The following is a 13783-nucleotide window of genomic DNA, read 5'->3' on the forward strand; positions in this document are numbered from 1 at the left end:
CAGCACCCGCAATCACATTGCCCTCACCTCTGTTATTCCATTCCCTGACACGGTGCTTTCTGAAGGCCATAGGCTTCCCTCCTGCATTGGAAAGAAGAAAGTGCAGAGTGAGTCTGACTGCCAGCAGTGGTTAAGCTCCTGCAAGCAGCTCTCATGCCAGGTTTCATCCTGCACCAGAGCCCAGGTAAGATGCTGCTGCTGCCATCAGCACATCCCTACCCCTGCTGCAGTGACACATGGCATGCACCCTTTTCTAAGCAGGAAACTACCCCTGGTGGGGGTATAAGCTATTATCATATATGCTGGGTATCATATGGGTCTATTACCACTGAAAACAACACTTTGACTAATATTTCCCTCCATTTTCACCTCCATTTACATGTAATAGATCACTCGCAGAATGAATGATGAGACGACACCAGCAAACAACTCTCCCATTTGCAGACTTCCCCCCTCTCACCCACACCCACCCAACATGTTTCCCTCCCTGGTTCCAACATGCCAATTTGTGATCCATGAGCTGTGGGTGATTCACAAGACATCACAAAATGCTCCATGAAATAATGACAAGATTATATATATATATTATTATTTATACATATAAAATAACCCAATAAAACACCAACAAAAAACAAAACACAACAAAACCCCCTAAAAATCAACCCCCAAACCCACCTCACACCCACATAACCACATTATGATGCACACAATCAAATAAATAATGGGAAAATAAAGATAGTAAGTGAATAACCAAATGTTAAGCCTAATTTTGATTTGGCTAGAAAAAAAACCTACTAATGAAAAGCAATCTGTAGCAACAGGGTGGTTCTAGAGTGTTCTTCCCCAAAAAATAAGTGGTCCTTGGCTTAAACAGCATGAGGAACTGCGATCTAGAGGCTTCCTACACTGCAAGCATCACCCTGATCCTGCGATCCCAACCCAGGTGCCAACAACCCCAGGCATGATAAAGCCACAAGCCAATTTCCCCCAAACCATGAGATTAGCTTACAATTCATGATCAAACAAACAAACAAACAAATGTTCTTCCCATTTGCTGGTGATGCTCTGCGCGTGCACAGCTCACCCGGGACACTTTTGCCGTGAGCACTGAAGTATTTAAATATTGCTAATATTCACACATAGCAACATCCCTCCGGCAGGCAGGGCTGGGGGAAAAAAGGCCAGAAGGCTCATAATTATAACCTGGAATAGATGGCACTTTTCAGTTCCTTGCAGGTGAATCTCTAGTTCTGGCACCAGCAAGTCAGGCACAAGCAGAAGTGCTTACACCAGTGGGAAAAAACTGCCAAGGGTGGTTTTCCCCCACTTTTTCCCTTTAATCTGTCCCATCCAAAAGCCATTCTTGGGCCCAGCCCCAGGAGGGCTCCCCAGATGAGCAGACCACAAGCTTTCCTGCTATAAAACCACATAGTTCTCTAATGGCTATGGTGGTGGTCCAGGTAGCCTGAAGCCCTGCTGGAAGCCTGTAAAAAGCTGCAGTGGTTCTGCAGCACCATGAACACCTTCACTGATAAAATCAGAAGGGATTTTGCTGTCTGATGCTCCCTGGACCTTGCCCAGCTGCAAGGCACATCTGGCCTCATAGCAGGCTGCAGTACACAAGGGAAAAACACCGCTGCACACTTCTGCAGCTATCCCAGCAAGCAGCTGAGCAGCATCTCCACTCACCACAGCAGCACCCCAGAGAGCAGACAGAGCAGGGATGCCCCTGCAGGCAGAGCCAGCCTCAAGCCCTGCAGCAGGAGCCTCCTCACCTGGGCATCCACAACACCCATCCAACTGCCCAAAACACAGCACCAACACTGTGTTAAGATCTCCAGAGAAGCCACTCGTCATAATATCCCACCCCCTGCTTTTTTCTTATTTTCCCCAAGTTTGGAATGTATTTTCTCTTGTGGTATCGCACACGGTATCAAATACGGAGAGAATCCTACCAGATTCCCATTTCTGAAGCTCAGTTCTGCACATAAACCTCAAAGCGGTCCTGTTGCCAGTGCAAGGAAAACAGTGATTTATATGCAAATGAGATGGCCCAGATTCTTCCAATTTCTAGGTGTTCTTCAGGAAGCATCTCTCTGGAGCAGAGTTTAAGTGCTGCAATACCAGCACCCTCCCCTGCTAATCCATCCTGGCTAATGAACACGCTCATTGAGCTGCGAGCCACACAGCCCTTCCTGAACAATGCAGCACCACATTTTATACAGACCTTAAGCCTTCAATATGCAACTGTTTACAAAGGCATCAACTGTTTAGTCTGGTCCATTTTACATATATTTCTTGCCTGCAGGGACAGTCTACAGTCAAATTCCCCCAGCAGCCAAAAGAACCAAGACGAACTGCATCTGCCACAGACCAAATCTATGCCTTTAACCCCCCACTCAGCCAGGGTGCTGAGACCAAAGGGTAAGGGGAGGGTTTCCAGTGCTGCCACATGCACTGCCAGCCCTTCACTTCATCCTGAAGGATGCCAAAGCAGGAGGCAGGAGTGGGAAGCACTTTGAATATTGTGTTTACTTTGCCATGCCCCCATGGCAGACTTCCTGAGCAGTGAGTACCCCGCTGCCTTCTGCTAGATGTTTTATATTTAACTTGGCAGTGGGCAGTGCCATGGCAATATCCCATCTGCTTCCCCCTTTCCTGGGAGTGATGTCAGCCAGCTCCTACGAGGGTGGCTGCATCCCGGAGCATCCCGGCGTGCGGAGCATCACTGCGCTCAGCTGGGGCTTCCTGCTGCGGCAGGCGATGAGGAGACCATGTACGCACCCTTATGTGAGTTGCTCCACCCAAACCACTCATGAGCCCTAAGTATCACTCACCCAAAGCCTGCACTCAATATCCCACCCGGGCGTTCAGAAGAAAAGCCCTGGCTCTCACATTAACTCCTCTGTTTGTACAGATGAGGTCCAGGAGTGATGCTCCTGGCAACATGCGATGCAAGAATAGCAAACGAGAAGAAACACCATGGGATCCGCAGGGGCACAAGGAGCAGACAGAAGACCTTTTGTAGGAGCTGGATCTCTCAGCTGTGATTAACCACTTCTGTCAGGACTCCAGGGCTTTGACCTGGACACACTTCTGTGCCCATGGCTGACCAATCACAAGCACGTTCACCGACACCGACCCTGTGCCTCACACACCACCAGGAAGCCCATGGAGCCTCATCTCTCCTAAAAACCCAGCAGTGGGAATAAAACTGCTGAAAATCAGTAGCAAGAAGAGGGCAAAGCCTCAGAGACAGGAAACACACACACTTCTAGCCTTCATGCTTTGGCCATGGGATGGCTACACAGCCACAGCAAGCCACCCAACACTGCGCTGACCCATGAGGGGGCATTGCTGCTGTAAATCCCCATCTTCGGGGCTCTCCTCACTCACTTCTCCATTTCAGAATGTTTAGGACTTGAATTCATCTCAACAATGGCTGAGGCTAGAAAGCTATGGCTTTCTGAAATGAAAGCTGAGATCCTGCTGTCTGATGAGCAATACGGCTGTAAAAGCCTCCGTAAGTATTCCAGGACTCACTGCAGAACCTAAAATTACTTTTTAATTTCTTTTTAGAGATCAATCCTTGACTTTTATAGAGCTGCTTGTTTTAGCGGTGTCAGAGAATTTTCTCTGTAAAGCTGCATGGTGCAGATTAAGTCTCTGAGCCTGCAGGAGGACCTGTATTTTCCATTTTAGGGGACAAAGGTATGCTTTGAAATGGCATTTGAACCCCTTTTTCTTGGGGGACTGGGATATCACTGCTCCAAAGGTGCAGGAACCTTTCTTACTGTGTAAGTTTTAGTAGCATTTCTAAAGTAATTTTAGTTCTGGAAAAATGAAGGTACTTGTTATAATGACACAGAGTTTAAGTATAGCAAGAATGGGGATGGAGAAATACATGACATAATATAAGAATTCCTTGCTACCAAGAACTGCATTTAAAAAAGCCCTTAGGGAAATCAGTTTCTCCTTTGGTGGTAATTTTTGAGCTACAACAAGAAAGGACAACCCTGGCAGACCTAGCAGCATCCCAACCATGGGATGAACTACTTTAATATTTCAAAAGATGAAAAGCACGCATACAGCTCCGGTGTCCATCTGCAGTCACGACAGCAAAATGAAGTTTGGGATCTGGAAAGCCCAACAGCAGGTCAACACAAGTTTAATGGATAACATAAACCAGTCTCCAGTTCAGCATAGCCTCTGCCTGCCAACCTTCAGCACTCATTCAAACCGGAGCTGTTTTCTACTGGAAAGACATGCTGTGCTGATATTCAACAGGAGCTCCCTTTAACAGCTGTAGTGATAGGAGAAGGGGTGAATGGGTTTAAACTTAAAACAGGGGAAATTCAGGTTAGACATAAGGAAGAAGTTCTTCCCTGTGAGGGTGGTGAGGCACTGGAACAGGCTGCCCAGAGAACTGGTAAATGCTCCATCCCTGGCAGTGTTCAAGGCTGGGTTGGAGAGAGCCTTGGGCAACATGGTCTAGTGTGAGGCAACCCTGCCCATGGCAGGGGGTTGGAACTGGATGACCTTAAGGTCCTTTCCATCCCTAACTGTCCTACGATTCTATGATCTTTATTACAATTGATCCCACTGTAATGAGCTTCCCACTTAGTGCATGAGGGGCTTCTCTGTCCTGTCAGGAGCTCGGGCCACAGGGAAGCATGGCTGCCACTCCATCAACACAGAACCACGCACTCACAGCACAGTACAGACAGAGAGGCAGGGCAGGGAGAAAGGGAAGAATTACAAAGAGGGGAAAAAGCCCCCAAAACACACCCAACAAAACCCCTGATACATCAGCTTTTTCTCCCTGTAGCTCTGAGAATGGTTTTGAAGTGCCTGCATCCTCAGGGAGGTTTAACAGAGGCACACAGGTAAACCTTTGCTGAAAAGTGATTTCATCACTGATGTGTCTGAAGGCTGAATAATGACAGAGCTGGTCTGGTGTGGGGACTGGGCCAAAAACTGGCTGGAAATTCTGGCCTGGTGAAGTTTGAAAAGAGAAAAGGCAAAAAAAGCCAATAAATATTTAAATAGTCAATAATTTTTGATTCAACCTAAATTTCCGTTCAATCGCCAAGTGATTTACTCCATGTCAGCCTTCTTTCCTCTTTTAAAAGAGAGAGAAAGTCAGGCCGCTTTCAGAAATGGAGATTAGTATTTTAAAATAAAAACATGCCTGATCTGAGATTTTCTTAGAAAAATGTAAAATTAAACATTTTGGTATTGCTCAAGTAAACCAGGAATCATTCTGGACATGAAAAACCAGTAAAAAAAATGAAAATGGGAAAACCACCTTTCTGCTATCTTTAATAATTCACATGCTCGGATGCTCACGTTCTGCTGCTGTTGGAAGCGGGTACACGGAATGGTGACAAGAGACATAGGATTTCTGTAACTCCGTAAGGAGCCGGGATATGTGCAGGGAAGTTTAGCTCTGATCCCCAAAGCAGGCAGGTGCTTGAGCAGTCACCACTGACTGGTGTAACGTGGGATCACACACCCTCAGCACTTTGATCTTGTTGCACAGCACTGACACAGGTCCATAAGCTGAGCTCACTGCCATGCCCTCTGGAGACACGCTCCACAGCCCACAGCACTCAAGTGGTTTAGTTGAGCCTGGGGTTTGCACAGCTCTCCTTCCCAAGGGCCGCCCTCCTCACTTCAGTACTGAGTGTCTAAGGGACCTTCATCTTCATGCAACAAAGAGCAGCTATGGAGCGGAGGGACAGGCTATGCCCTGGACATCTGCTGACTGGACAGCATTCAACAGCACTGTACTGAAGACTTATGAAATAGAAGATGTTAGACAGCTGTCTTGTGCGCCTGCTCTCTTTCTCAAAAAATAGAAAGGAAAAAAATAGACGGAAACAGAAGAAAAAAGAAAGCAATCCCAGTATTAGATCTTTTACCAGCAGCAAGCACGGATTCAATACAAGGCCCCACACAGACCACCACAAGGCAGCACTAGTGTGTTCAGCCTGCCCTGGAAACCTGCAGCAGGGAGGGCACAAAGCAGTGACCTTGAGGAAGCCCTGTAGTTTAAGGAGCTTAAAGATCCTTCAGGGTGAATACTAAGAAAAATAAAATAGCACCAGTACATGACATCCCTGTGCTGAAGACAGAGACAGCAGTGAATGGTGCATGCTCAGCCTCCAAGGAAAGGGGATGGTTTTTCTCTTTGGGTTCTTATAAGTCTCTCTGAGCTCCTGCATTTGAGGAAACTACGAAAACCAACATCTGCTTCGAGGCTGGAGAGGCTCCCCCTCGAGTCACTGTCAGAGATACAATTAACACGTTTCTCCTCAGGCTTTTATGAAGCGCAGAGCCTGGGTTACACAGGGAATCTCTCGAGCATCCCTTTGGAAAGATGCCTGGCTGGCTGACAAGTGTTTTCTGACCCCTGCACCACCAGCACCACTGGTGAAAACTGAAGAAAGTCTTTCAGGATTTCCTATTCTCTTCAAGGCAGGCAATAAGTACTTATATAATAATCTGAGACACTGCAACTGGAGCTGCCAATGGACTTGATAGTTTGGGGCTGTTAAAGTCAATGCACCCCGAACAGCTGAGGGCAACTTGTGTCTTGTTCCTGAAAAACCAACATCAAGAATAGTCTCCTACCATTACTTCACTGATGTAAAGTCTGAATTGCAAAGTTGAGGGCAAAGGCTACAGCTGTCCATGTATTACAACATACAGAGCCAGAGGCACCCATAACAGCTTCCCCCCAATAACAGAGACAGAAGATGATGCCAAGATCCAACCTGGACAGTGCCTCTTCATGCAGTGCCAAGTGGCACATGGGCAAACAGGACCCATATGAATGCCTTTGGCTCTAACGCGTCCCCAGTGTCACATCATTTGACAACCAGCGCAGGATGAAGTGGGTTGGAAGACCAGGGCATGACTTACTGAAGAGAGGTTCTCGTCCCTCCGCCTCCCCTGGCTGTGCCGGCTGATGAAGGATCGCGCAGAGAGTTTGTAGTGGTTCAGCAGACACGTGATCACCACCACCATCACCATCATCACCACCACGATTATGATTATCTGTACAAACTCCAACTCCGCTGCAAGAGAGACAGACAGACCTTAAGGCACCAGAAAAAGCAGCATGTAATTGAGCACAAAAACTGCTAATGTGGATGAGACTCCAGTGACACCGCTGCATCCTTCCCCCATAAAGCTCTCACACATGCCCAACTGGGCTCTGCATGCTTTGAGCCCAGCTACTTGTTTAATGAAGCTCATGAATTCACATATTTAGTGCCACAGAAGAGTCTCTGGGAGGGATCTTTAAAAACAATCTGCAAAGCAGAGCATTTCAAGCTACAATGCAGACAGGACTTCCCAAAGACCCCCCCAGCTGCAGTGTGCTGGATACCTCCTCCACCAGTGCAAAACCAGCAGCATCTCAGTACTGAGTGTGCCTTGCCTGGGGCCATGGAGCCAAGAACCAGCATAATTATAATATTAACTATTATAATTATTTATTTATTTGTTAATTATAAATAAACCATCCTAACAGAACACTTTAGCTAAATGCAAGCTAAATTTCTGAAATTCCCTTCCCATCACCACCACTCCAGTCCAGTTCTCCCTGGAGAAGAAGTCCCCCTTGGGCATACCCTTGCATCAGGCACATGTTCCCTTTGTCACAGGGGTCAGACAGTGGTGTGGGGTGCCAGAGGCACAGCATAACAGGCAGACCCCCTTTTCCCAATGCTGGCCCCTCCACCATAGGGCACAGGCAGGGAGCCCTCCTCCTTCTTGGTGAGACACCAGATGGGCGCGATGCGGCTGCCCACAGGGGCCACATCCCGCAGCTCCAAGCATCCCTTGGCTCAGGGTTCGGCCAGCTGACAGCAGCAGCTTGAGTGGCTTGAACGGGCATAAAGGAAGGCTGGAGAAACATCCTCCAAACAAACACGAACAAGCAAACAACGGGCTATCCGGTCAACTCCAGAGACGCATGGCAGCAGGCAGTAAGAAGCCGCTCCTAAAATTTCCTGAGGAAGTTAATTCCTCACCTCTCAGGCTCAGGAAAACTGAGTACAGGAGGCAAATGTAGCACTGGGGTCATGGATCAGGCACCCATAGAGCAGCCACTGGGTCCAAACTGCTCGGTTGCTCCCCATATGACCCCTTGTGCCAGCAGCACCCAGGGCTCCCCTGTGAACAGAACAGGGCAGCAGCAGCTCCAGTGCTCACCGTAAAGGAGGGGCCAGACCAGCAAAATTCAATGGTTCTGAGGATTTACACTTTGTTTGCTTCTCAGCAGGGACAGCTATAAAATCCAGTTTTAGAAAGCTGTGCCCTGAGCTATCACAGACACTGCCATTCTGTATATTATATACAGACACACACACGTATAATATGTATCTGTAGATACACAAGAAGAGCCACCATGCCTTCCAAGGGCAGCATCACACCACTCACACCAGCCGGAGTGGCTTCTGCTGAGTCAGGCAAATTGAATTTTACCTTTTTTTATGGAAAGTTTTCTCCTGGCAGGTGGCATTTAAGTGCCAGTAAAAGCAAATAAATGTCAAGAAAACAGTCCAGGTGGTGAGTGCTGCCAGTTACCTTGGAGCTCATTCTGCTAAACAGCGCTATTTCTGCCCAAAATGCTTAACCAGCTCTGCCCACCACCTTCAAAAAGCAGAATTATGCCTTGAAAGCAGGAGCTTTATCTGTCACTTGAAATTAGATGTATGAGTGACTTGGAGCCCATACACTTATGGCACCCTTAAAAAGCAGCTGCCTCTACACCAGAAGATTGTACATGGGGTGGGAAGAGAGGGATTAAAAGCCAAACACTGCAAAGGAGTTTGGCCTTAAAAATGACTTTTAGTTAAAGGCATCTTCTTAAAGAGAAGCTCTGGGTCTTTCACAGCAACCCCAGTGAGGTGCCTGAATGCCATTATGAGGGGAAGAGCCTGGTAAAAAGCACATTCCCGACAATTCATGATCCAGCCCCAAAGCAGCAGCACAGATCACCTATGGGAATGATGAGTGATGGGACCTGAGAACAGCCATGGGTGGCCCTGGGCTGGAGGAATGGGCTGGAACAGGAGGTTCCAGTGAGATTAACCGGACGCACAAAGACACCAGAAGTCAAAGCGTTGGGAGAAGAGGCTGACGCAAAACCATTAAAAACAAAAAGCAAGTTGCCTCTTCCCATGGCACCCCCCATGTAAGAGCATGTCCCCATACAGCCCGAAGGCATGCCCTGGTGCTGCTGCACCCTTTTTCATTACTGAAAAGAAGAAAACAAACACCAAGCAATGTTTTTAGGAAGATGAGTCAATTCAGCCTCAAAATGCAGCATGTGCTTTGGCCACAGTAAGAAAACACAAGAGAAAAAATACATAAATGGGGCCAGTGATGGAAAACTTCCTTTTCTGGTAAAAGAGGTTATATTTCTGAAGAAAAACAAGACCAAAGCAGTTACAAGGGAAAGTTCCTTTCCTAGGACGAAAAGTCCCTTAAATGAACCAAACCTTGCTATACTGGTCACAGTACTTTGGTGACACAGGTGAAGTTTGGCCATCATTAGCGCTGCCCTAATTCCTTCCTAGGAAGGAACACACACAAGACATGTCATTTACAAACAACCTAAGCCAAGCTTCCTTCACACACATACAGCCATGTAACAAGCAGAGCCCGAAGCAGAATAAAGGGTGGGAATTCCATCAGGATCTGGGACAGCACAGCAGCATCTCAACCATCCCCATCCAGCTCCAAACGTTGTTTGTTCTGGCTCTGGGATTCCTGTAATTGGAGTATTACAAAGAGTTGCCAACAGCAAGGCACAACCAGAACAAAGGGGATACTGATTTCCATCAGCGACACTCCTCCTGCCCCATGTTTCTCTCCCATGTTCTCCTTGGAGCTAATCATCTGGGTGGGCTGGACTGCCCCAGGAGCCACACGGCACGGCCAGGAGGTGCAGTGTTTGGCCTTGCTCTTCAAACTCTACATTTGGTTATTTCAATGGGGAATCCAGTCTAACGTTACAGCAATCACAGTGGTGTTAACAACAGCACAGCGATTTTAATATCCTGCTTTGTGGGAGGAATGAGAACAATGAAGCTGCAAATTAATGTTCTGTAAATGGGTTTGGTGAAACATGTTAGAATGATAAAACCTGATCAGCTCCCCCTGCTTGGACTTTGTGCTTTTCATGCCAATGGCCATGCTCTTCTCCCTTCTCCATCACTAGCACAAGGAAGCAAAGAACTCAGGCACTGCAGCAGAGCACATCTACCCTCGTCCTGCAACACAGACGAGGGCTCAAATGTTTCTGTATCTGCATCTGCAAGAAATGCATCTGCACCCATGTCTCCTTTGGAGAGAAAATTAGGATTTCTTCCCAATGCTTCATGTACACAGGGAGGCCAAACCCACGAGGAAGCTGCTCCCTGCACCCACAGGAGCTCAGGGAAGAGTGAAGCACTGCACTGAGCTTCACTCTACCCAAGCCTAGCCTGTGAGGAGCAGCACAGCCTCACAGTGCCACGGAGCAAACATCAGGTATGGCGAGATGAGCTTTAATCCCATGAATGCCCATGTTGCCCAATCTGGCCTTTGAAAAAAATAAAAGTCAAACCAAACAAGTCCCACACACTCAATTTGTGCTTTTCAAGTTTCAAGACTCATACCCACTTGAGGCACCAAAGTTTCTGCCAACTCTCCCTCTGTTTTAACTTGTCTTTACGGGCTTCATTTGCAGAAGGAGGGGGGAAAACCCAACACACTAGAAAGCTGGATACACTTGGTGAGATTTTAGCCAATCAGCCCAGTCAAACTAATGAAGAAACATCATTAAAACCCCAAACTTGGAGTTAATACATTATTATACAAGTGCAATTCAGCTGCTATGCTAATAAAAAGCCTCTGGGGGAATGAAAACCAAGCCAAACTGCAGAGCACATAATTTATAATTCTACTGGTATTCTTAAAAACACACACACAACAAAACAAGACAAAAAGTACTCAACACATTTTGTATTTGGCTTCCTAATCATTGTCACTTTTCAATTAGAAGAGACCTCATTCCATTCCTCTCTGTAATTTTCCCCAAGGGAAGTGTTATAAATGCACGAGGCTTTACAAGATGGGCATATTCAGCCTCCAAATGCAAAGTAAGGTCACACTAATTTAATTCTGCATAATTTTTATTCCAAAATATGTTTCAAACTAACAGGTTCAGACATCACATTGAAGTGACACAACCTGCTTCTCTGTATTCTCTGTCTAGACGCTGCAGCCCTGGCAGGCGGTCAGCACGCGTGCGACTGTTCTGCAACTAAGCATTTTTCCCCCCAGATTCTCACAATCCTGAAACTAGATATTCGTGATCGAGTAAAATCACTTGTCACATCCCATCCTTCAAGTTCATCGCTCGCTTGCCACTTTAAACCACACATGGCCTTGAATAAGGGTTTCGCAGTGGATTATAGCGTTACATTGATGAGTGATAGGAGACTCCGCTGCTGCCCAAAGCCTGCGGGCTCCGCAGTGTGCAGCCTGTGGCCGCTCTCCAGCGTTTCAGAGGAAGGCAGCACATACCCTTGCTGCCCACACTGGGCTGCTGTCTGGCCACCAAGATAAGGCTCTCAAGTGCCTGAAATCTATGGAAGTGGCAACGGATGCCGATGTGGAGGCACTTCACTGGCACGGCTGCCAAGGTACTTGGCCCCACACCTCCCACCAAAGACCACGCTCAGCGCTCAGCAGAATCAGCTGCATCTCAGAGCTTCCTCAAGCAGCAATGAACAAAGTACTTGGCATGCACAGGTTTAAAATTCATCAGTATTTTTGCAAGGAAGGAGAGCTATTTGAGTCAATGGTGACATGGGGAGCACCGAGCCTCTGCATGCACGCACAGTTCACAACAGCCTCAGGGGATGTAAGGCTGTGATACACTTTAAATGCTTTTCCTTACTTTTACAGCCGCACTACAGTTCATAAAACACTTACTATAAACTTTGTTAATGCTCTTCCTTCCACATAGAGTATCACTGCTGAAGACAAATGCTCCAAAGCTCTAGCAACCATAAAGAGGAGCGGGGAAGAAGAAACTACACCTGCATTTTGCCACAATTACGAGTCCTCCAGCCATCATTTGCAAGTGGACAGAACAGCTTTCAGACAGGGTCTCAGCCAAGATGACCTCTGCTTTCAGCTGGGTATATGCACATCTGCAGGTCAAAACAGTTATCTGTAAGCTTCGGTTACATTTTCTATATGTATTGGGATTGTGTATCACATGAGAAGGGATGATAAGAAGTGAAATTACTCAGGAGGTAACGGCTAAGCTTAAATGTAGCTGCACTAGTCACAATTCCTAAGAAGAAAAGTTTAAAAGAATAAGCCAGTCGCCATCAGTGCTGTGGTACAGGGTGCTAAATCCCAAGTCTGTTTTGCTGAAGCAAATTAAAGGAAGCAGAGAATCCCTCACAAAACAGTTCACTTCTCCTATGGTGACTTTCACTTCCTCTGACTATTTTTATCACTAAAACCCCCTTTGTTCCAACCTGAAACACTGCTGGGACAGTTCAAGCACCGAGTCCGATCACAAGCTCTCACAAACATGCTTTCAAGGGTTTGGCAAAGCCCTCCTGCTGCTGACTTCATCTTTTGGTGGACATCAGCCTCGTGTGAGGCACCAACACCCTGCTCCGTGCCAGGCAGGATCGGGCACCTCCTGAGCAAGCCTCGCTGTTCAGAGTTAATGAGCTCTTGGTTAATTTTTACCCAGGACTGATAGGATAATGCACCTCAGCTTCTGGAAGTTCCCATGACAGTCCCTCAGCATCACAGGCCCATTGTCACTCATCTTATCAGTGTTCTTTGGGAAATACATCCAAAACTGTTTTGAGGTTGCTCCACATGCCTGACAGAGGAGAGGCAGGCAAAGCCTCCATCGCACTTTGGGAGTGTTGGGCACAGCACCGTCGCTATGGAGAAACTTCCAACACTGCCCCAGCATCTGCAATAGCACAGATCACAGAAAAGGCAAAAACACGGGTTTAAAATGAACGCTTAAGTCCAGCGGTTTCCCCTAATCTAGAAACTGATGTGAATTTGAGTAACAGAAAAATCCAGAAGGAAGTAAGAGTCAGGGAGACTAAAAAGGGGCTGAGAGCAACGCAGGATTTGCTATTTCAGAACATTCAGACAGTATCTCCCCTGGATCACAGCTGGGCCACCACTGCCTCACAGGCTCCTTGACAGGCAGCAAGTCTGACCCAACCCTGGGTTTTAGCCCACTGCAGCTCAAGGACCAGCTGGTTGAAGACCCTTCACAAATGCCTGCAATCCACGATAACAGAGTCGTTGTCTGCACTGGGACACTGCCCTGCAACACAGCTGTATGGAAATTTCCAGACTGGCCATTTGCCACTGTACATAGGGACTATTTCTAATTAACTATCACTTATGTTCCTAGAGAAACATCCCGTAAGTGCCTAAAGCAAGAGCCAGGAACCCTGCCACGTACTGTGCCTTCACCTCTGGTCTTTGCTTTCTTCAACACACTTCAACTTCCATACCAAGGCAGAATGGGACAGTTTTGTACAGAGATCCCTCCTGCTGCTGAACAGGAGGGATAAATAAAACAGTATAATAAACACTAAAATAAAACCAGCTCAATAAAACAGCCAGAAACAAACTAGGACATTTTTAAATTTCCAGCTGAAGTACAGATGGATGCAATGAGGTCTTGCACAAACCTGGCAGCATGTCTAGCCTCCAAAAGACACAG

At 47.1% G+C, this 13783-nt stretch overlaps 1 protein-coding gene across 3 annotated transcripts in view; it reads right to left on the reverse strand.

The window, feature by feature from the left end:
• The window catches only part of PMEPA1 (prostate transmembrane protein, androgen induced 1), a 45969-nt gene that overhangs the window by 1210 nt on the left and 30976 nt on the right, over nucleotides 1-13783 (reverse strand). For all 3 annotated transcript variants that reach the window (XM_057406348.1, XM_057406347.1, XM_057406346.1), the window contains 2 exons: nucleotides 6928-7082; nucleotides 28-81 (listed from right to left, as the gene is read on the reverse strand). In XM_057406348.1, the coding sequence (XP_057262331.1) occupies nucleotides 28-81; nucleotides 6928-7082 (209 nt within the window). The remainder of the gene's footprint in view (nucleotides 1-27; nucleotides 82-6927; nucleotides 7083-13783) is intronic.

Source organism: Pezoporus wallicus, unplaced genomic scaffold (assembly GCF_028554395.1).
Source record: "Pezoporus wallicus isolate ANWC-B61680 ecotype Strahan unplaced genomic scaffold, APGP_CSIRO_Pwel_v1 contig_6783, whole genome shotgun sequence".
Lineage (NCBI taxonomy): Eukaryota > Metazoa > Chordata > Aves > Psittaciformes > Psittacidae > Pezoporus > Pezoporus wallicus.